This window comes from Mastomys coucha, unplaced genomic scaffold (genome assembly GCF_008632895.1).
Source record: "Mastomys coucha isolate ucsf_1 unplaced genomic scaffold, UCSF_Mcou_1 pScaffold22, whole genome shotgun sequence".
In the NCBI taxonomy this organism is placed as follows: domain Eukaryota; kingdom Metazoa; phylum Chordata; class Mammalia; order Rodentia; family Muridae; genus Mastomys; species Mastomys coucha.
Window position 1 is genome coordinate 24040473 of NW_022196905.1, and position 24447 is coordinate 24064919.

The 24447-nt window shown below is 42.2% G+C and overlaps 1 protein-coding gene across 3 annotated transcripts in view; it reads left to right on the top strand.

Moving 5' to 3' along the window:
* Nudcd3 (NudC domain containing 3) overlaps nt 1-24447 on the top strand; it is an 87272-nt gene that overhangs the window by 3596 nt on the left and 59229 nt on the right. For all 3 annotated transcript variants that reach the window (XR_004109928.1, XM_031339733.1, XM_031339732.1), the window contains exon 2: nt 1523-1845. Coding sequence is in view for 2 of the 3 variants with exons in the window: in XM_031339733.1 (XP_031195593.1) it covers nt 1523-1845 (323 nt within the window). In the remaining variant the exon portion in view is untranslated. The remainder of the gene's footprint in view (nt 1-1522; nt 1846-24447) is intronic.

Sequence of the window (24447 nt, forward strand, 5' to 3'; positions counted from 1 at the left end):
CAATCACTATTTATATGAGGCTAGCCTAGAACTCTCAGAGATCCACCTGCCTCTGTCTCCTGGGTGCTGGATTAAAGGTATGTGCTACCTGGCCTTTGTCTCCAGTTTTACATGTTTTAGGATTCTATCAATCCATTCATCCATTTATTTTAGCTAGATTGACTTACTGTTTGTTGTGTCCTGTATAACCTCTCTAAATCTGATTTTTCTTCATTTTAGGATGCTGGTGGTGCTCTTCATAGGGTTTTTGTGAGGTTTGAGACTGTAGAAGCACACAGCATAGTTAGCACTGTCTTTTGTCTTCTAAGTTGTGCTCAGACATGTTAGTGAATGCTCAGAGTCCCAGCCCTTTGGAGTTGGGTCCCACCCGTGTCCCAGCTTACTTCCTCAGCCTTTACTACCTCTGCCTAGTGCAGGAGGGTCTTGCTCTTTCTAGGTGATACTGCTTTTTGGAGCTCTGGTGGACACACTCCTTCTTTAAGAACCAGTTGAGAACCTGATCCTTCTTCCTCTGTAGATTTCTTTCTCTAGAAATGTTCTCACCACAGTCTGACAGGGCATCAGGGTTCCATGGTGCCCCACCTGTATAGAGTTCTATCAGAGTGAGTCTGTACTTGAATAGTGTTGAAGCTAGAACCCACTGCCTTGTCATGACTAGCTAAGCTGACCTACATCCCCAGCCCTTTAGCTGTATGGACCATTCATGATAGTCTCAGCACCTTCGTGGATGTGACTGAGAAAATGTTAAGGGTGTGTCTATCTTCCAAAAGAGGACTGACTATCAGGCCCCAATCTTGGGACATCCTATGTTAGAAGTCCCAAATAATAGGAGTGAGTTTGTATCCTTTTGCTTTTTGGAGTTTTTACTGATCCTTGCACACTGTAGGCCCAGAGTGAGTGTTTATGGAGTCAAGTACTATTCCTACATCCCCTCAGCTGTCAGTTGGGAAAGGGGTGGCAAGAGTCTGGTAAGCCTGAGTACATCTTGTGGATTTTCATCTTTCACTTTTTAAACTTGAATTGCTGGCACCCTCAAGAATCCAGACCCTGAGTGTATTCTTCACATTGCCAGCAAGGTTGGCAAAAGTAATGCCAACTGTAGTGTCTGCCTTTAATCTCAATACTGAGGAGGCAGAGGCAGGTGGATCGATGAGTTCAAGGCCAGCCTGGCCTACAGAGCAAATTCCAGGACATCCAGGGCTACACAGAGAAACCCTGTCTTGCTACCCCCCCCTCCCCGTCTCGGTCCCAAAAAAGTAATGACAACTAAAGCTGTCTAGTTTTGCACCCTTTAGGTTTATATGTACTGTTAGATTTGACTTATTTTGAGTTTGTTCATTTTGGAACCTTATTGAAGAAGAGCAGTTCCTACCAGCTTTTGGTGAAGTTGTAGAGCATTTCCATTTTGCTTTGGTTTACTGTTATTTAATTTTGTACTTAGAAGATTTTGTTGTATTTTTGTGGTGCTGTGGTCTGATAGTGTGCCGATGAACTTATTTTTGGATTGATGTTTCATTTTTAGGTCTTTAAAACATTTGATCACATGGCCCGCCAGGATGATGAGAGAAGGAAGAAGGAACTGGAAGAGAAAATCAGAAAAAAGGAGGAAGAGGCCAAGGCAGTGACAGCTGCTACAGCTGAGAAGGAAGCTGTGCCAGTCCCAGTGCAGGAGGTGGAGATCGATGCTACTGCAGACTTGAGTGGGCCTCGGGAAGTAGAAAAGGAGGAGCCCCCAGGCCCCCAGGGCCCCGAGCACAAGGTGACCCATGGCTTGGAGGAGGCAGAAGCTTCAGGAACAGTTAGCAGTGCTGCTGAAGGCCCTAAGGACCCTCCTGGTCTCCCCAGGTAGGAGCGTCTCCTCTGTAGTGTCCTCCTTTTTCTCTTAAGTTTGCCTATGAGTGGGTTTTTGTTTTGTGTGGTTTGTAAAATGCCAGATGTGTTTTGGTGGGTGGTGGTTAACTACAGAAATTTATTTTCTAATAGTTCTGGAGGCTGGAAACCCAGATTAAAGTATTATCTGGGTTGTTTGTTTGAAGGCTTCTGTCAGTGGATCTGCCTGTGTCTCTGTATGGGCTTTACATTCTTTTGTTCTTGACTCTGTCTTAGTCTCCTAAGCACTCAGACATCCGTGAGCCAGACTGCCTTCCATCCAGGTGCTTCAGGGCCTCCTCTCAGAACTCAGCTTCGAAGTCTCTTACCTCAGAGCTTGTCTTTATTTTTATTTATTTATTTATTTATTTTCAAGACAGGGTTTCTCTGTGTAGTAGCCCTGGCTATTCTGGAACTTGCTCTGTAGACCAGGCTGGCCTGGAACTCAGATCCACCTGCCTCTGCCTGAATTAGAAGAGATTTTGTGGATTGGATCTGCACTCAGTTTTGGGGAGTTTACAGTGGCCTATGTGAATTTTGGATTGGCTTAGACATCCCCCATAGTTACATTCATTCATCTGTCTGTCCATCCATCCTTCTATCTGTGTGAAACAGGGTCTGTCTACATAGCCTCGGCTGTCCTGGACCTCTCTATGTAGACCAGGCTAGCCTTTGCTTTCCCAGTGTTTGGACTAAAGGTACACAAAACCATGCCTGCTCTATGATTGTTATTTTTTTGGTGTGTGTAGGGGTGGACTTGTATCAGGGTGCATGTGTGGAGCCACAGGACAAGTTATGAGGCTTTGTTCTGACTTTCTGTCATCTGGGCTGCAAGGATTGAACTCAGGTTGCAGACTACCAAGCTGTCTCACCAGTCTTCACAGAAATCTTTTCAGTATTTGCTGCTAGTTCTGTTCCTTTTAACTCTTGACAGACTATAGATGTTTCATGGTATAATTAATGTTAAGTAAGAGTAACAGTATATACCTTTCTGTTGAACGCCAAATTTGAAAACCCTAGAGAAGCAATGCATTATTAATGGTGACTCTCACAGAACCAGCAGTGAGGAGTATTTTAGGTTTTTGTTTTTTTTTTTAATTATTATTATATGTAAGTACACTGTAGCTATTTTCAGACACACCAGAAGAGGGCATCAGATCTCATTACAGATGGTTGTGAGCCACCATGTGCTTGCTGGGAATTGAACTCAGGACCTTCAGAAGAACAATCAGTGCTCTTAACTGCTGAGCCCTCTCTCCAGCCCCAGGAGTGTGTTAGTTATCTTGTGTGTGTGAAAGCATGTGTCGGTCAGAAGACAGTCTTGGATGTTCCTCAGTTCTTCAGGTGCCTTTTTTTTTTTTTTTTTTTAATTCTGATAGAGTCTCATCACCCTGGACTTCAACAAGTCTGTCAGGCTAAATAGACCCTTGTAGGGTCCCCCTTGTCTGCTTCTCCTGGACTAGGATTATTATCCTCTTCTGTACCTGGCTATTTTGGTTTGTTTTGACTTGGGTTTTGGAGGTTAAATTCATATCTTTCCACTTTTTATTTTTATTTTTTAAAGAATAGGGTCTTACTGTGTAGCTCTGGCTGACATGGAATTCACTCTGTAGACCAGGCTGGCCTCAAATTCACAGACATCTACCTGCCTCTGCCTCCCAAGTGGTGGGATCAAAGTGGCCTAGCTTAAGTTGTATTTTAAAGATTTATTTATTTATTTGAATATGAGTACACTGTAGCTGTACAGATAGTTGTGAGGCTTGATGTGGTTGTTGGGAATTGAATTTTAGGACCTCTGCTCCCTCCAGTCTGCCCCGCTCGCTCCGTCCCTGCTCGCTCTGGCCCAAAGATTTTATTATTGTACATAAGTACACTGTAGCTATCTTCAGACGTGCCAGAAGGCATCAGATCTCATTACAGGTGGTTGTGAACGACCCTGTAGGTGCTGGGATTTAAACTCAGGACTTCTAGAAGAGCAGTCAGTGCTCTTAACCACTGAGCCATCTCTCCAGTCCTTAGAAAATGTTTTAATCCTATGGACGAACATTCCAAAGCAGACTTGCCCCAGCAGTATTTTTTTTTTTTAAATTGGATATTTTATTTGTTTACATTTCAAATGTTATCCCCTTTCCCGGTTTCCCCTCTGCAAATCCCCTATTCCATCCCATCTTACCCTGCTTCTATGAGGGTGCTATCCCACCCACCCACCCTTTCACTCCTGCCTCACCACTCCAGCATTCCTCAATACCTGGGCATCAAGCCTTCACAGGACCAAGGGCCTCCCCTCCTATTGATGCCAGATAAGGTCCCTTCAGCTCCTTCAGTCCTTCCCCTAACTCCTCCATTGGGGTCCAATCCGATGGTTGGCTGTGAGCATCCACATCTGTATTGGTCAGGATCTGGCAGAGCCTCTCAGGAGACAGCTGTATCAGACTCAAGCACTTCTTGGCATCAGAATAATGTCTGGGTAACCCCTCATTTTTATATTTACCTTTTTTAAAAACATAAATGAAGAACTTTGTTTTACTTTTTAAAAAATATATCTTCTAAAAAAAAGGGAAATTCGTTTTTGATTTTTTTTTAGAGTTTATTTACTTTTTAATTTATTATTTATTATTATTATTATTATTATTATTATTATTATTATTGGTTTTTCAAGGATTAAAGGCGTGTGCAACCACTGCCCTTTGATTTGAGTAATGGACTAGAATAGCTACCTTATTGTAGGGACTCTACTTTAAATTCTTAAGCCAGTGAGTTGCATTCTGGCTTACCGCCGCAGTCAGAATGCTGCCACAGCAGTAAGTACTGAGTGAAGATTTGCATGTGTTCCCTGCTGTTCAGGTTAGACTTGTACTGTCCTGACTTTTCTCTCAGTGCTTAGAGATGCAGCATCTAACCTTTCAGTAGTTGAACCACGAATTAGTTATGAGTTGAAGCATTCGTCTATAGCTGCAGTTTCTGCGTATCTGAAAATGGGATGTCAAATGCTGTACTTTTCTTTGTTCTACTTTGAGCTGGATCCCGGAGTTCTTCTACCAATTAGCTCTCCATGGTAGATGTGAAGATTTGTCATTTTGTCAGTTGAATAAGGTGACTATCTATACTCAAGCACCTCTCCTTTTGAGTATTCTTTTCAAAGTCAGTTACCAGGATCTGAGACTTGGAACACTGATTTATTTCTTTTTTTCTTTTTTCCTCCTTTGGCTTTTAGTCAGATCTTATAGCCCAGGATGACCTTGAACTCCTGATTCTTTTTCTACCTCAAGCACTGGGATTACAGGTGTGTGCTACCATGCCTGGCTTTGATTCTGCTTTCTTCCTGTACCCCCATGTTTGACTGCTGTTTCTGATGGCCTGTGTTAGAGAATCATTTGCTGCTGTACAGCAAATGTTCTGCACAGCATTGACAGTAAAGTTCCTTGACATGCTTAACAAAATTTGGCATAAGTGCTGGGTGAACGAAAGACAAGATATGCCGGGCGTGGTGGCGCACGCCTTTAATCCCAGCACTTGGGAGGCAGAGGCAGGCGGATTTCTGAGTTTGAGGCCAGCCTGGTCTACAGAGTGAGTTCCAGGACAGCCAGGATATACAGAGAAACCCTGTCTCGAAAAACAAAACAAAACAAAACAAAACAAAAAGACGAGATATAATGTATTTATACTTTGCATATCTATTTTTATTTCAAGTGATTTATTAGTGTATATAGTATGTTTTTTGGAGTTTTTGTTGCTTCTGCTTTTGTTTGTTTTTTGATACAGGTTCTCACTGTGTAATCCTGGCTGGCTTGGAACTTGCTGTGTAGACCAGGCTAGTCTCAACTACAGAGATCTATCTGCCTTTGTCTCTCCTTGCTGGGATTAAAGGTGTGCACCACAGTGTGCCTGGCTATTAATCTTGATGCTTTGTGTGTGTTTAACACTTCATCACAGCCAGAATGCTGAGAAGCAATCATTTTGTGTCTTTGGAACATAATTTCCTGAGCAGTGCAGTGGACTCTGTTTTGGAATATAATTATGACTTCTCTCAGATAGTTTTTTTTTTTTGAAGATTTATTTATTTTATGTATATGAGTACACTGTCCCTGTCTTCAGACACACCAGAAGAGGGCATCAGATCCCATTACAGATGGTTGGGAGCTGCCATGTGGTTGCTGGGAATTGAACTTAGGACCTCTAGAAGAGCAATCACTGCTCTTAACCGCTGAGCCATCTCTCCAGCCCTCTCAGATAGTTTTGTAATCCTCACAGCCATGATAGAGACATTTGTTAGCCAGGCTGCACTGTGCTTCTTTGTTCCTTTCCTCAGGCCCTGCATCATTGCCAGTACCCTGCCTTAAAGTTTTATGGTAATAGCTTTAAAAATTACATTTATTTGTGTGTGTTTTCTTTCATTACATCGTGTGAGTGCTGGGACTGAGCTTAGGTCATCAGGTTTAGTGACAAATGCCCTACCCGGCTGATCCATTTTGTGAGCAAATTTCTTTCTTAAGAATTATTTTAACATTTTTTGTTATTTTTTTGCTTTTACTTTGGAGACAGGGTCCTGCTTGTAGCCCAGGTTGTTTTTAACTTTGTGTGACTCTCCTTGCCTCCACCTTCCCAATGCTGGGATTTCAGGTGTGTACCACCATGGCTGGCTGCAGCATGCATTACCTATGTGTAATGATGTAGAGGTTTCCACACAAAGCTACAGGCACAGTATTTTTGGGGTGACTAAGGAGTATATTTGAAGGGTATTTGCTGTCACCCTGTTACTATCTCCCTTACTAATAGGTGCAGTTGCTCTAAGTCTCATTGTTTCAGCTTGCTGTCAGAAGTCTCCCAGTCTGAGCCTGGCATGGTGATGCCTTTAGTTCCAGCTCCAGGAGAGGCTGTGGTGGAAAAATTACTTGAGCTTGCAAGTTTAAGACCAGTTAGACTGGACAACACAGTAAAAGTCCACTTAAGGAATGAGGAAAAGAAGAAACAAAAGGAGCAGAAGTACCAGGGTGCTTGAAACACAAAGTTAATTTCCACCTCTTTGGGTACAAAAAAAAGAATGTCCTAGTTATACAAGACTGTAAAGTCCATCATAGTTTTATAGGTCTGGGAGCTGGCCGTAGTAGATTCTGTGTTTATTTTGTCTTAGTGACTAGTGCCTGTGAGTATGACTAGTACTGTGGAAAGAAGGGACACAGCTTTCACCATCTCCTGCTAGTCATCAGCCTTTTTTTAAGTCTCCTGCTGTGGTTCACCTCTTGGCTTCATCCCAGCACTCACAGCCAAGCTGTCAGAGCACCTGTAGTTCAGGCTTTCCACCTGCAGGTGGTGCTGCAGGCATTGGAAAAAGCTATGGCTGGGTGGGGGAATGCAGATGAAAGGCTCTTGACAGCAAGCATGTGGTAGTTTTGTTTTTCTTATATAAATCATGAGTAGAGCCCTTTATAAAGGAAGGAAAAGAGAAAAGGTTGTAATAAGAATATCAGTTATCACCCAGCTATGGTGAGTCAGGGGCTGGTTTGGGCTCCAGAGTGAAACCCTCATCTCCAAAAAGACAAAGACAAAAGAGAAAAACCATAACCAGGAAGACAAAACCAAGATCATCCCCACCCCTAAACTCACAACGAGACAGTGGAAAGGAGTATCAGTTATCACCTGGAAATAGTTACTCTGAGTGCTAGGACCAAATGCCTTTTTCCCTTGGATGAGTGACCCCATGCTGTTGTGTTGATTTCTCCTGCCTGGGCCAATAAGTAGAGTGGGGAAGTGTGAGGAGAGGGCTTCATGGTGTATGAGCTGCTTCGCTTACTTGAATAAGGTACTAAACGGAGCCATCAGTATTCATATGTTTTCAAAGTTTTGGCAGAGTGTCCTTTGTGCCTAGGTGTTACGGGGAAGAGAATTGCATCATTTAGAAGAGATTTCCTGACAGTATACCATGCTTTGTGCAGTGCTGGGGTATACTACATAAGTGCTCTACTAGGTTCTGTTACTAGGGGTTATTATTGTTGTAATAATAACCCCTTTCTCTTTTTCCTTTTTCTTTTTATTTGAAAACAGGGTCTGGCTTCAGACTGGCCTCAAACTCACTATTTACCTAAGTATGGTTTGAATTCCTCCTGATCTTCTTGCTTTTACCTCCTAGTGGTATAGCCATGTGCACTGTGGCTGGTCGATCTCAGACTCCTTTCTGAATGGTCATGTCAATGAGCTTCTTGGCTCCTTGCTTATAAGTCTGTTAAGCCTTATTAGTGACTGCTCAGCTCTCATGACCTGATCATCTCCCAGAGAGCCCAGCTGCAGTTAAGCCTCACTTGAGGAGTAGGGCTTCAACATGGAAGTTCAGGAGAATGTTGACACTGATACCTTTTGTGGTTGTGCCATTGATGCTCCTTAGGCAGGCTGTCAGAGCAAGGCCTGTGTCAGAGGCTTTCTGCGTGCAGTCATACTACCTGGGAAATCTGGTCCTTTGGTTTGGCTTTATGTAGTTCTCCATTTGCTGGTTTAGGCCTTTCTCAGGTGTCCATCTTAGGCAGTCCCTTGGTCAAGTCATGGTGGAGTAGTCAGAAGTCACTTCATGTAGGTTGTCATGAGGGTTGAAGACAGTGAATACTGAAGACCCACTTAGGGTTCCTGATAGGGTGTCACTTAGTCAGTGGCCAGCTATTATTACTCCTGTGTTTGTCCTAAAAAAAGAGAAACTTGTTTTTCTTTTGGATAATGCTCATGCAATATTTAGAAAACAGATAAGTATGTAAAAGAGAAAAATCTTACTATCCTCACTGAATTTTTGGGATATTTTCTGTAGTTTTCCCTATGTATGTATGTATGAGCAAACATACTCATATATTTAAGTATGCATATTTGTAAACTTTTATGACATGCCTTTCTATTTGTTGAACAGTGTAAGGAGAATTTTTAGTATTCTTTTTTGCACTTTGAGTTCTTCCTACACACTGATGGATGTAACATGCCTGGAGTGACTCTTGCCCTTGGACAAGGATGGGTGTTGCATAGCATGTGCTTAGAGGGAACAGGTAGAAATCTAGTGAGCAAGTGGAATGCTAGGAGGAGAGGGGCGTTCGTTCGCTTGTCGCCTTAGATTCTGCACTCTGTGGAGCTTTCCTGCTGTTTCATCTTGCAGACTAACTCACCTTGAAATTGCTGCTTTAAAGGAAACTCAGACACCAGTCATGAGGGCCTGACTTAATCACAGCTGGGAACACTTGATTTCTAGAAGGTACTTGCTAATTCACTCTTGAGCTAGGAACTTGTTATCTAGCCTCATTGGCCTAAAACCCCCTGCCCAGCTTTCCTAGTACTAGGATTGCAGGAGTAATGTGGTTTTTGGGTTGTTGTTTTTTGTTTTGTTTTTTAAACTTGGCAGTTCATTTGATTTTTTTTTTTTTTAATATATATCACAGTGAGACTTAGCAGGCTTTGTTTTTAGGAATCAGTAGTTTGTGATTTGTTGATATTGAAGCTGTATCAGAAATTGACCTGCTGTTCTGGTTTGTCAGAATTATAGATAGTCTGGGGGTCGAGGTAGAAGCATGGTGCAGTAACCTGAAAAAAATGAGTTCTTCACACACACACACACACACACACACACACACACACACACCCCTTTTTTTTTCATAAAGTGTTTGTTAGGTAGAATTTGAAGTAGAAGTCACCGTGGGCTTAGGAGTGCAGGACTCCTGACAGCCTCACTGTCTGACCTTCTCTCCTGTCTTCTGTCATTTTGAAGCAATCTGCCTCATAATATTTTATCTTGATGTTTTCAGCGAGTATTTGAACTTTGTTTCTTTATGATGTTGTATGTTTTGTTTGAATCTGACTATAAATAACCCTGCAAGCACCAATGGCTCATAATTGACAATTTCTACCCCTGTCCCAGAACATCCTTGTTAAAAGAAGTTAGTGTGCAAGGCCCTGGGCCATTCCACAGAAGCATTTTTAAAGAAGGGGGAGGGGAGGAAATCTGGCTGTTTGTTGGGCTTGCCACTGTGACTTTTACTGATTGTTAACTGTGAGCTGGTTCAGCATGTCCTCTGTCCTATTTCTTGTAAGTCACAGTTGGATTAAGAGTAACATTTTTAAAGTTACAAGGCTATGTAATGGAAATAAATTGTTCTTCCTGGAGACAATTTGTCCATAGCGTCTTTTGTAAAATTTATTCGTGTGTGCATATACTTTGCCTATAATACACAGTACATGTGTATACACAGCACATCTGTGACTGTTGACTTTGCCACATCCCCTGAATGTTCTGTGATCACTCAGGCTTGATAAACGGCTGGCACTGACTTGGTGCTTTCTGTTGCCAGGCACCCTCTCCTTAGCACACATGTGAGTTTTTATAGCCTTTAAAATGGCATAGGGTTGGACTGTCGCTGTCCTCTTGCAGTTTGGAGAAGTGGCTTGTGCTCATGCTGCTGCTGAGGAGTGGCGTGTGGGCTTTTTTCCCTTGAATGGTTGGCCCCAAGGTTCTTCACTACTGTTGAACTTACCCTCTTTGGGGATGCAGAACAGAAGTTGCTGGGCCCCTTCACTGGATGTCTGTCTGATAGATTGTGTGGTGTGGTTTGTATATCTTGTGGATTTTCAGAAGCTTTCCAGTGACTGACATGTACCCAGGGTTTTTCTTGACTGCCATAGAGTATTATACCCTATGAATCTTAGAGTCATTATCTAATGGGTCCCTAGGGTGGGGTGTATTTAAGCCGTTCACAGTATGCTGGTGTCACAGATGATGCTGCAGCAAATATGCTTGTGTGTGTTTCTTGGAACATGTGTACTCCTATCAGTTGGATGAATTCCCAGAACAGGAATTACTGGGTCAGAAGGTTTTTTAAATTTTGATGGATGTTGCTGAATTGGCCCCTGAGACTCTACCCATTTGCTCTCACTGCCAGCTTGCACTAGGGAACCTGATCGCCTTCCAGCTTCTGGGAGAGGCTTAGCCTCAGGTCTGTGCTGCTCTTACCTGCTCTTCCAGTGCCGTTCACTGCTGACCGACCTTAGGGTTCTCTTGTTACTTACAACCATTAAACTATACATTTCTTTTGTTTGTCATTACCATGGATTTCTAATACATTTTAGCACTTGGTAAGATTCATGTTTAATCATTTTCCCCAGACTTCTCATTATAGAAATTAATTTTTCTATATGGAAATTTGATTGAAAGTTTTATAGGGATACCTTCAGTTCATGTTTTGGAACAGGATGGGTTGATATCTTTATATTTTTCATCCAACCTAAGAATAGAGTATGTCTTTAGGTTTGTGTGGAATTTTAATGTGTTTTTTTCCAGTAGAGAAACTGGAAATGAGACTCGTATCTCTTCTTGCCTTCTAATAGTCTTTTACTTAATTTTGTTTGGTTTTGTAGGTATATAGATTGTTTAGTATTTATTATGTTTAGTAGTAAATTATATTTTATTACTATATAATGACTGTCTTTAGTAGTAAATTATATGTATTTTTTTGCACTTAGAATTTTAAATTCAAGTGTATTTTTCTCCCTGTCAAGCTTGTTGCCAGGCAACTGAAAGGATGGAGCTGACAATCACTAAAGCACAGGAAGGAAGGCTGCTGTGGGAGATGGGGGTGGGGAGTTGCAGCTTTATTGACTTAAGGACTTGAGACTGACCAGAGGTATAGGTGGCATTTCAAAATGATCCGTGGACATGGGTTTGGACTTTCGTGAAGAGCAGGACTATTGCATTTAAAGAATTCACATTTAGATGCAATGGAGGCAGGCTGTGGCTTGGATGAGTGTCACTAAGGCAGCTCGAAGGTGAGAGGTCTCAGTACTCTCCTAGGAAGGGCCTTTGTCTACCTGTTTGCAGAGGATCCCAGTACTTGGCACATAGGTGGCACTTGGTGAACCTGGATTTGGTGATCTGAAGAGACTTCTGTGGAGGGAGTAGGACGAGAGCTTCAGTGAGGAGAATGAGCCTTTCTGAACTGGTGTGTTCAAGTCGGGCCTGGAAGCATAGGTGACCCCTAGGGTAGCAGTGAGGTCAGTTTTGTGCTGGAGCTAGCTCTCTTTGGTGTTTCCCTCGTCCCTGTGTGGAGAGGCTACCAGGAGAACAAGATTGTCAAGCTCCACACTGTTCTGTGCAAGGTAAGAGATCACTATGGTGGTGCCTGAAGAGGTGCTGGCACTGATGACTGCTCCACATAAGCCAGGAACTGCACTGCCACCCTGGGCAACTTTGCCAAGGCCATCTGTTATGGCATCTCCTATACCTACAGACACCTGACCCCTAGCCTCTGGAAAGAAACCATGTTTATCAAGCCTCCTTACCATTCACTGACCATCTTGTAGAAACCCACACCATAGTCTCTGTTCAGAAGATCCAGACTCCAGCTGTGGCTTCCACATAAGAGATTTTATATAAGAAAAATAAAGTGAATTAAGTATGAAAAAAAGTAATAGAAGAATAAAATACAGTGATACTAAGTACAATGTATTCATGTTTTCAGCCAAGTGTTATTATATGAGTCAAAGCTTAAAAAAATAATAAATTTATGAAATCAATAAAGGCATATTAACCTTAATTATAGAAGAAAGAAAACCTTTTTATAAACAGTATAGCTAAGCCAATGCCCAGTAGTGCCCAGTTTGATCAGGCATCCATGCTCATGCCTACTCACTCACTGGCTTACACAGAATTTCCAGTCCTGCAGTCTCTTTGGCAAGGGCCGAGAAGAGGTGTATCATTTTTATTTTTTATACCCTATTTTTTGCTGTCCTTCTATTTTTAAACACATAAATATTCACCATTATGTTACAACTGCCTGCAGTATTCAGTACAGTAACATGAGGGGTAGGCTTATGGCTGTACTACCATCTTTGTGTAAGCTCATTCCATGATGTGTGTACAATAGCTAAATCACCTAACTATGCAGTTCTCTGAACTTACCACACTAAGTAATGTGTGACTGTACTCTAAGGTTTTACTCATACCATTTCATTTAAAACCCTTAACCCTCTGAGTGTTGTTACCCTAGGTTTACATGACAAAAAGGAGGCCCAAGGCCCACCTACTGGTTCTGCAGGTAAGGTGCTGGCCACCAAGCTGGACATTCTCAGAATTCTAGGGATTACTTAGAATCCATGTGGTAGAAGGAGGGGACCGATTCCTAAAAGCTGATCTCTGACTTCTACACGTTGTGGCACCCGCATGCATATACACATATAGCAAACAAAAAACTAAGGCCCACTGAGATGCAGCAATCTCTGAAAGCCAGAGAGCTAGAAACTGAAGGTAGGGTCTTCACACTCTCGATCCATAAGAGAATCTAAGGGAACCAAGGATGGAATCAAGAGGGGAGAAATGAAAGTGATGTCTTTGGAGTGTAAAGAAGCAAAGCCATGGGCTGCAGAGGTGGCTTGGAGGGTAAGAGCATCCCAGTGCCCAAATGGTGCTAACAGCGCGCTCGCGAGCACGCGCGCACGCACACACAGGAGCAGACAAAAGTCATTGACATTTTTTTACCTCAGGAAAGAAGCCCATCACTGGTCAAAGTGGAGAGAATAAGAGTTGAGCCCTTAGCCACAAATAGGACATTTTTATACCCCTCAGGGAACACCAAGGGAGTCAAAAAAAAAAAAAAAAAAAAAAAAAAAAAAAAAAAAAAAAAAAAAAAAAAGTCAGAGGTGAAGAAATGGGTCCAATCATGTGGAATGCTGACTTCCAGGCATAACATGGCTACTGCATGCCTGAACCCACTGACAGCGGTGGTTACCTGCACAAGAGTGACCCCAATAGTGTTCACCACGGAGGAGGAAAGCTCCTGAGGTTCAACTACCCTTGAGGATTTCTGTACAGTCAGGAGCTGCTGGGAGAGGGAAAGGTGCTCCCCAGTGTAGTAGTCTACCCTACTGGTAAGGCGCTCACGCTACTTATGAACCCCTCACTTTTGCTCCTTAAGCAGCTCTTCTGTGACTCATGTGGGTCATTAAAAAAAAAGGGCTGGCAAGATGATGGCTCAGTTAAAAGCACTTGAATTAGTCTGACAATCTCACTTTAATCCCTAGGATCCACAGTGGAAGAAGAGAGTCAACCCTCACAAATTAACCTCTGACCCCCACGTTGCACACATCCATACAAATAATTAAAAAGATAAAATTAGCAGGACATTGGTGGCACATGCCTTTAATCCTAGCACTCATGAGGCAGAGGCAGGCGGATCTTGGAGTTCAAGGCCAGCCTGGTCTACAGAGTGAGTTCTAGGACAACCAGGGCTAACAGAGAATGAAGACCCAAAATAAACAAATAAATGGAATTATGAATAAAGGTAGGAAGACTAGTGAGGATGAAGGAATCCGCAGGAGTGGGATGGACAATCAGGGACAATGGGAGGTGTACTGGCTGGTTTTGTGTGTCAACTTGACACAGGCTGGAGTTATCACAGAGAAGGGAGCTTCAGTTGGGGAAGTGCCTCCATGAGATCCAGCTGTGGGGCATTTTCTCAATTAGTGATCAAGTGGGTAGAGCCCCTTGTGGGTGGTGCCATCCCTGGGCTGGAAGTCTTGAGTTCTATAAGAGAGCAGGCTGAGCAAGCCAGTAAGGAACATCCCTCCATGGCCTCTGCGTCAGCTCCTGTTTTCTGACCTGCTTGAGTTCCAGTCCTGACTTCCTTTGTGATAACAGCAATGTGGATGTAAGCCAAATAAACCCTTTCCTCCCCAACTTGCTTCTTGGTCATGATGTTTGTGCAGGAATAGAAACCCTGACTAAGACAGGAGGTGAACATGATCAATGGGCACTCTACACATGTGGAAATGCCACAGTGAAACCTACTATTTATAATTAATACATAAATTAGCACACAATAAACAACTGTGCTGTCAGGATCTTCAGAACTTCATTATTTAAGGATGCACCCAGGAAAAAGTCAAGTGATCTCAGATTTTTTTAATGGGCAAGGAGAACAGGTAGATCTCCTCTAGGGACTTGATCTTCATGTCCTAAACTAGGTGGCTCAGCTTGATGATGGACATCCATTCCTTATCTTCAGCTCTACCTCCATGAGCCTCGCAGACATGGCCTTGGCCTTGACCACAACCATACCCGAAGCTTCGTCTAAGACCACTGCCAAATCCACTGTGGAAGCTTCGGCAGCCTCCTAATCCTGGGCCCCTCTGGGCCCTCCAGCCAGTGCATCTTCTGGTTGCAGTTTCTGGAGGAAGAGGACACTGTTGTCTTTCTTTGTATTGTTATTTGTAAGCTATTTTTGGTATATGTATTTTTAAATTTGCATTTGTGTGTGTGTAAAGTTAACACCCAGCCACATATATAGGATTAGGATATCAATATTACTGTTTTCCACCTCCATATCTTGTTCTCCTGGAAGGTCTTTCAGGTAGTAACATGCATGAATGGAGCTGTCACCTCCTTTCAAGTCAGTGCCTTTTGGGATCTTCTTGAGAACCTGCCACAGGTTGAGGAGTTGGTTTTCCTTTTAGAGATCTGTCTGTGGAGGTTGCTGTCCAGCTTTCTTTCCCTTTTCATAGTAGATATGCTCTAGCATAGGGCGTGCCATGAACATTCCCCTCAATTAGGGGAGAAACTAGATGCTGGGCCTTGTTTCAGAGCGTTTGCGAAGCTGTTGAGGCCTGTAGCAGCCTCTCTTACACCTCACCCTGAGTTTTCTTATCACTGTTTCCTTTTTCCTCGTATCTTCAGCCGTGTGAGTTCAGTTATAACCTTAGGATAGATATGTGTTCAATTTCACAGCTGTGCTGAGTTTGTTTATTGTATTCAGCAAATGTGGAATGAATAAACATTTGTCTCAGAGTCTTGAAGCAATGAGGCAGAGAGTGTCAACCGGCCCCAAGCCCCCTGCCCAGTCTCTACTGGCTCTGCTTAGGGTGTTCAGGAGCTTCTGACCTAATGGCTCTTTGATCCCTTGAATTCTCATGCACTTCAAGTCAGGACGAGAAAAAAGAAGGGTTCTTCCTGGCCACCCACGAGTGGGAGTTTTAGAGTGGGTGTTGTGCTGTCCCAGCGTTAAATGAGCAGTTTTGATTGTGTCTGGGCACATTCTGCCTCTGAAAGCAAACCCCACTGATCCTCCGGCAGAACCGCTGTGCTGTGCATTGGAAAGGACTCTGCCTCCTGCCTCCTTCCAGCATCTTCTGCTGCCTAGTGCTTGTTTTTTAATTTACCCGTTCTTCACTAGGGTTGGGCTGCTGGTCCCTTAGTGGCAGTACTGTCTGCTATTTGGGATCTAGGGAAGACCTCAGACAATTTTCTTCCATCTCTGGTCTGTTGAATGCAGAGAAGGAAACATACTAGGACTCCCTTCAGCCTTCAGTAGGTGGCAAAGCTGTCAAAGCGCAGACTAGAGTTGTCTCTTCGGGAGGCCAGTGCTCTATTCCTGTGACCTGCAGGGGTCTGGAACACAGGTGTGGGCTGGTCATGTGCTCTCTCCTCTTGGGGACTGTGTAACGTGGTGGTCCTGGGTAGCTGCAGTTCACTGTGTTCTCCCCATCCCCAACCCCTGCTTGGCTCATCCAGAGCTTCTTGTTCACTGCTGCCTGAGCTCCACAGAGCTAAAGGACTCTATCCTGACGCTCCTTTGTCTCACAGTTGAAAATTTCCATTTTCTGCAGTTGTTAGCCAGTGTCAGTTCCTGTTGCTCCTTTTCCTCACTAGCCTTGGTGGGTATTTATTGGCTACATTTTCTAGAATGACTGCATAGTGTTCTACTTCATCAGGCTGGGCCTGTGGGTGGGAATAGTTTTGCTGGATGATCTTGCTCCAGCTGTCTTGATCTCTAGTCTTGTAACTTTTTTTCCAATGGAGTTATGGGGCAATGGTGGCTGACTACAAATGATTATGAGCATTTCTTTAGAAATAAGGTTAAGGAAAATTAGAACAATAAGAGTTTAAAATGTTTCCTGGAAATGGGATGTGCGTGATGTGGACCTCTGTTTGCCCTGCCTTGGCCTGAGTGTACCCTTGTACCTGCTTGGCTCCAGACTCTTCTGTCCATGTGAGGTCTCCTGATGCCTTCACAATCCCACCCCCAACATAGATATTTGCAGTTATAATTGAGTTTCCAAAATAATGACAAGTGTTTAAAATGACCATTGTGACATAGTGTTGTTATGTGCTGTGAAGGTGTCAAGCTCCTCAGCTTCCCACATGGTTCTGGTTTCTGTTGTGCTGTAAGAGAAGATTGGCAGGTTCAGACTTGTAGTGAGATGACAGGGTGCTGGCTACCTTGTATGTTGGTGTGAGGTATTGTGAGGAGGAAGTACCACAGGTTTTTGATGAATTTGGCTCTGTGTTTATAATTGTGCAAGTTCTTGTATTTGGGACTGTGTAACCCAGCTTCAAAAGGGAACCATTTACCTACAGAGCTAGGAGATGAGCTACAGCCAGCTCATAGCTGGGCAGGACATAAGCTTAGGAGCGGAAGCAATGAAAGTGAGTGTGCCAGGTAAGCTGAGCATATGAATATCTATTGTCCATCTGTGACAGCATTGTGTATCGATTTCACACACTCTCAGGTTCATTTCACCATTATAACCACTTTTGATTTGATTTTTTGGTTCCTTTTTGAATAAACCACTTTCGAAGTTCACAAGTAAAAACATTTCAAAGTATGAGTTCACATTTGTTGCTCTATATTCTTTCTGCCTCTTGCTTTCTAGAGAACACTTTTTTTTAAAATTAAATTTTATCTTTTTTTTTACTTATTTACTTTACATCTCTCTCACTGCCTCTCTTCCAGTCACTCCTTCCCACAATCCTTCCCGGATTCCTCCATCCCCTTCTCCTCTGAGCCAGTGGGGCCTCCCTGGGTATCTCCCTCACCCTGGCACTTCGAATTAGAGAACACCTTTTGAGTTTTAGTGAATTCTGGTGAATTTCTGTCTTTTTCCTCCTTCAGAGGTAAATAATACAGCATCCATATATGCACAAGTTTTTTCTTATTTTGGCTTCTTATTAAAAAAATCATATACTCTCTGTGTTCTTAACATTTGACTTTTCAGCTAACCATAGGCTATGGCAATCCTCCCTCACTGGAAATCTGTGCATTGGCCCCCATGTAATAATGTGTGCAGTGCATGGTATAATGACCAGCAGGCTTTCTATGCAGGGCTGTTTACATGCTGTTCCAGGTTCTACCAGGATGTGTGTTATAACAGTAATAACTTCATATATGTTGTTTTAATTTGGGGGGAACATATTCTTAATTCCCAGGAGTGGGGTGCTGGTGGCAAGTTAGTGCTGTCCAAATCCCTTCTGATAGTTGTACCACTTTGTATCCTTGCCATAATGTTAAGAGAGACCCAGTTCCCAGAGTTGACCAGTCACTGGGTGGGTAGTTAGGATCTGAATTAGATTCATTTGGGAGGTAGTGTACACTGATGTTTTAATATTTATTTTAATAGCTAGCTGTGGTACTGCCCATCTGTAATTTCTGAGAGGGCAGAGACAGGAGGATTAGAAATTTAAGGCCATCCTTGGCTACATAGTAATTGCTTTGCTTACTTGGGCTATGGGATACACTGTTTCAAGAATGAATTTTGGGAATGAGCATTTGGGAAGCAGAGGCAGATGGATCTCTGAGTTCAAGGCTACCCTGGTCTGCATAGTTCAGGACAGTCAGAAAGAAAAAGGAACAACAGAAAACAAAACCTAGATAAATAAATAGTTCTTTTATTTTATGTGAAGATATATGCATGTACAGGAGTCATTTTTTGTCTTTTCATTTTTATGTTAGGGGTTCTACTTTTCTACTTTATTTTTAAAGAGTTTACAGTATATGAGAAAGGATTAGAACTTTGTCTTTAATACTTATTTTAATGTTTCTCCATTTTATCTTTTTACTTTGCCTTTGCTTTTTTTCCTTGCTAAGTAAGGCTTGTTTATTTTCTTTATGTTTAAAATGTTTTTTATGACTCTTTTTGTTATCTGAAAACTTCAATCAAAGTTAGGATTATTATTCATTTTTCCTGTAATGCTTGCACTTTTTTCCTATATTTCTATAAACCTGTGAAAGTGACCTTTGTGTAGTTTGAGTTTTTGTATTTATATAACTGACCCACTTGGACTCTGTTCTCTTATTGTGGAGTATAAATTGAGTTTTATCCTTTTACAAATGACTGTAAACTGTAGGAACTGCATTTATAAGAAGACTCTTAGGCAGTGCCTAGGGAGATGTGTTGGCTGAGACTTTAAACTCTCTGAACATGGGGGCGTGGCTCAGGTGCTGTGAGGGTATGAATCCACTCACCGTTCCTTGTGTTCTCAGGTTGAACTGTGTGAGTACAGACTGAGGGCTCCTTCATTTCCCTCTTGGTTCTGGGATTCTCTATCACTGCAGTTACTGTTTAGCACTAGAGGCAGCTTGTGAGTCTTCTGTACCTGCTCCTAAGAAATGTTTGAACCTGTCAGGGCACAGGGTTAGAAAGGGCTTTGTGTGCTTAGGGCAAGTCCTAAGACTTGTTATTTTAAAGACAGTTTTCTTCTAGAACAACAGTTCTCAGCCTGTGAATTGAGACCTCTTGGAGGGTGTGTGTGTTGCATATCAGATATCCTGAATATTAGGTATTTACATTGTGATTCATAATAATAGCAAAATTACAGTTATGAACTAGCAACAAAATAATTTTAAGGTTGGGGTCACCACAACATGAGAAACTATTAAAGGGTCACAGCATTAGAAAGGTTGAAAACTGCTGGGCAGTGGTGGTGCACGCCTTTAATCCCAGCACTTGGGAGGTATATGTGTGTAGACACATATAAATATAAGTTGAGAGATCCCAAGTCAGTTCATCATTGTATAAATACCAGTGGCCCTAATGAGGTAGTTTCTGGTGCTAGGTAGGAACTGCACATAAAGTTCGGTTGAGTCTTGATAGACAGACTGGTGGTTCGTGCATGGGTGGTCAGTTTTTAGTAAAGGCTAAAGTCAGACAAATTTGTATAGTACTTGTCATTCTTATAAAATTCACTGTATAATAAAGCCATGCAAAAAAGAATTGAGATTTTTGTCTATAATTAAGTTAGAGTCTAGTTCATATGCACTGAGAATAGGTTTCTGCCTCACTGAATGATGGGAACATGTCAAGGTGGTGTGGCTTTTAGCATGCTCTGCTCAGGGACTGTGGTTACAAGGCATCTGCTGACACACAAATCTCCACCTCTCAGAGTTACCCAGCACTATTCCGTACATCCCCCCCAGTTACAGGAGTTTTCTGTTTTCCTTTGTGTTTGAAAGAGTAATCTACTTTATGATTTTCTTTTCCTTTTTTTCTGGTCTGAGTTTACAGTGCCGTCCAAGCTGGCTTTAAATTTTCTGGAGACGTAATCAATAGGGGGAATTTTTTTTTTTTTTTTGGATACACTGTGTGTATGTGACCATTTGATATGGTAGCTGTATAAACAAAGATGCCGACAACATACATAATGGTTGCCTTTGTCCAACAACTGTCACTACAACCTGGAAATTAGGTGCTTTGTAAGAAAAGCTCATGAAGTGCTGTTTGTTAGTAAAATGTGCCTAGCTCTTTAGCTGAGTTATTTTAAATACACTCAAAGGTAGGAAGGTAGTGGACATCTCTTTGTATGAGAGAGGCATGTTCCCGATAATCCCTATTAGAACAGTGGAAGGTGTGTGAGTAAGGTACTTGTGTTATATTTGTAAAATACCACAGAACATCTCCTTGGGGAGACCACCTGTGTTCATGGACTATCTGCTTGCACAGCTGAGTCATCTGAGCTCTGATTTTGGTTACTGTAGAGCGAGGCGCTTGGATGCTGGTCCATTACCTGTCCTTCCCAATCGTGGACAGCTTTCACATGTCCCTCAGTCAGGGCCTGTCTCCCAGACTTCCCTTTTCCTTTGCTTCCTCCCGTTTTTGGCTACTGTGGCTGAACTATCGACAGAGTGCATGTTACATGGCTAGAGGTAGAGTTGTTTCTCTCTGCCTTTGGAGCTCTTCCAAAAGCTCTGTGATCTCAGTGGAGATGTTTGAGTTTCTGCGCCTGTTTAGTACTTTGCCGCAGCATTCCCTGATGGCTGGGAAGTTGATACTGTTTATTAGCATAGCTCCAGCTTCCGGAAGCTTGGGCTGATTTGAAGCAGCCGCCTCCTCCCTTTTTTTTTTTTTTTTAAAAAGATTTATTTCTCACTGGGCTGTGGTGGCGCATGCCTTTAATTCCAGCATGTGGGAGGCAGAGGCAGGCGGATTTCTGAGTTCGAGGCCAGCCTGGTCTAAAGAGTTCCAGGACAGCCAGGGCTGCACAGAGAAACCCTGTCTCGAAAAACAAAAACAAAAACAAAACAAAACAAAACATTTATTTCTCTTTATATGCATTGTTGTTCTGCCTGAATGTCTGTGTGAGGGTGCCAGAACCTTTAGAACTGGAGTTACAGACAGTTGTGAACTGCCATGTGGGAGCTGGGAATTGAACTCAGGACCTCTGGAAGAGCAGCCAGTGCTCTGAACCACTGAGCCTTATCTCCAGCCCCCTCCACCTTTTTAAGAGAAGTGTTCGGGCTTCCCGTGCCATCTCCCCCTCCACATGTGTGCTGAGTAACTTTGATGATGTGCAGGTCCTATTCTAGGAGCTGTACAACAGCAGGAGATGCTTGCTGGGCTTGTAGTTCAGTTACAGTGTTGACAGGCAGCTGTGCTCCAGTGTGAATATGCCAGTCCCTCGGATGTCATTCCTCTTGGACCGGGAGATGCCTGTGCTACCTTTTTATGAATTCAGGATCTCAGGAAGCCAGAAGGAAGGGGAAGAGACATTTGTGATGTATGTGACTTGGAAGTAGCATCGGAGATGAGGAGGACTGGGTCTATGTTGGTTCTTCAGTCTGTTTTGTAGGGCTGCCTGAAACATTTGAAGTAGAAAAGAAGGATGGAGCAGGTCAGCTAAGTCTTTAGGGTGACTCAGATTTTCTAGTAAAGGAAAACCAAAATGTCTCAATGCAGATTTTGCAAAAAAGCATACTGAGTAAGGAAGTGTGTAGGACATAATTAATTTACCTAGAGCCTTGTTTCACGGTTATATGTGGAATTCAGAATGGGCTCGGATTTGATAGTTGGTCCAGGACTTAAACTTGCTGACTTTACTCTCTTACATTAAAGCATTTCATCATTTTTTTACCTTTATGTTTCTCTTCATCATCTTATTTCTTCTTCTAGGCTATGGGTTCTGTTTTCTACTGGTAAAACAGAAGCATAGATAGGTTTAAAAGCCTAGGTGGTTTAGAACTCCAGATATGGGATGAGCAGTGGTTAAGAACACTGGCTGTTTCTCCATAAGATCCAGGTTCAATTCCCAGCACGTACATGGCTGCTCACACTTATCTGTTCCAGGAGATTTAATGCTCTCTTTTGGCCTCTGTGGGTATCAAGCATGCACATGGTGCACAGAAATATATGGTGGCAAAACATTCATGCATATAAAATTAAAACCAAAACAAAAAAAAAATCCCTCCCCAAAATAAAAATACCCAAAAAACCAAAAACACCCTCAACCCAGATACTTTTGTAGTCTATGGTAAAGATTTCTTTTCTTGGTTAAGAGATAGCTTTGGTGGTAGTAAAAGTTATATATGCTGGTGGCTTTGAGGAAGAGCCTCTGGGGTAGGCTGGCATCTTTTTAGCAGAGTCTTGTAGTAACTAACTGTTTCCTGTTAATGCAGTAGAACACATTCCTGACTGCTTTCTTTTTGATCTTTCCTGAATTGGCCAAGTTTAGGTCATAATAGATAATGAGTGTCTTTACATTTTAAATAGTTGTGATATTTATGGTTTAATTTATGTCTTATTTATAGAAAAAGTTATATTTTATGCAATGGTTTATTTTCTATTAGTATTAACTATGTAATAAAGTAGGTGGACACCTCAACATTTCCCTTCTATGGTTTTAGAAATAAAACTTTTTTAAAAGATTCATTTATTTATTTATAATATTTAAGTACACTGTAGCTGTCTTCAGACACCCTAGAAGAGGGCATCAGATCTCATTACAGGTGGTTGTGAGCCACCATATGGTTGCTGGGATTTGAACTCAGGACCTTCTGAAGAGCAGCAGTCAGTGTTCTTAACCGCTGAGCCATCTCACCAGCCCCAGAAGTAAAACTTTACATATATTCGTATTCACTGCTTTTCTTCCAGTTGATTGGCTGACACTCTTAAAGAACTTACTTTACACCGGGTGGTGGTGGCACATGCCTTTAATCCCAGCACTTGGGAGGCAGAGGCAAGCAGTTTTCTGAGTTCGAGGCCAGCCAGGGCTACACAGAGAAACCCTGTCTCAAACAAAACAAAACAAAACAAACAAAACAAAAAAAAACTAAAAAAAAAAACCTTTATGTTAGACTTCAGAAAATTTTCTTTCCTTCAGTGACTAAATGTACCATTCCATTATTTACAGAAGGGCCACTACTAGTCTTCAATGTTGCTTGATTTTTTTTTAATAACTTCTTTTTATTTTCAATTATGTATATGTTTGTGTGTCTGTGTATGTGTATTAGTGCAGTACCTGAAGAGGCCAGAAGAAAGTGTTGGGTCCCTGGAGGTAGATTGGCTGGAAGTTGTTCAGTGTGGGTGTTGGGAATCAAGTGGGGTTCTCTGGAAAAAGGTACAAGTGTTTTTAACTCTCCAGCCCCTAACAAGGTGTTTTCTCTTCCTCTTTGCTACCCCCGTGGTAGGGATTGAGCCCACAACCGTATGCATCTCAGGTAGAGTACTCTACCACTGATATACACCTATCTTCTTTATTTCTTTAAGATGTGTTCATTCTGACCCAGTGATTGTGTATTATGTTCCTTAGAAACTAATTGATAATAAATTAAGACAGCATATTAACTTGCAAAATACACATTTAGTTTTACTCATGAAATAGTCCTATTAAAAGAAGTAGCGTGCTGCTGGTGGCTTCCATTCAGCCTAGTTGCAGACAGTTACTCTGGAGGATTTTATACAAATCCCATGTGTGCTGAGTTCCACTAAAGCTTGTTGTCTTTAAGAATGCCATCTTTCCCAGAAAGTGTTTACCTAGGGGATACCACAAAATTATAAGACCAGGTTATAGAAAATAATGGAAAATGAAGAAAATTAGTTAGGTTTCATTGGTATCTTGTTAAGTTTCCTCTAATTAAAACTATTTCCTTCTTTTGAAAAACTTTATTTAAATTTTGTGTATGTCTGCACTGTGGAGTATGAAAGTCTGAAGAAGTGTCAGATCCCCTGGAATTGGAGTTAACAGAAGAGTTGGAGCCATTATGTAGATTCTCTGTAAGAGCAGTAAGTGTTCTTAACTGCAGAGTCATCTCTCCAGCCCCCTTGTTGCTTTCTTTAACATTAGAAAATGCTTGGCTACTGTGACAAATGAATTAAAGATATGTGAAAGAAAAAAGCCTTGCTTGGCTCTAGCAATCCTATAGTGAACAGTGGCACACCGTGGGGTTCGTCTTCATTTATAGGTTCATACCCATGTGTACACCACAAATGCATATGCACATACAGTATTCAGAAATTTGAGATATAATTCATATATCTTAATATTTGTTTTTTTTCTTGTGTGCTGTTCCCCCCCCCCCCCCC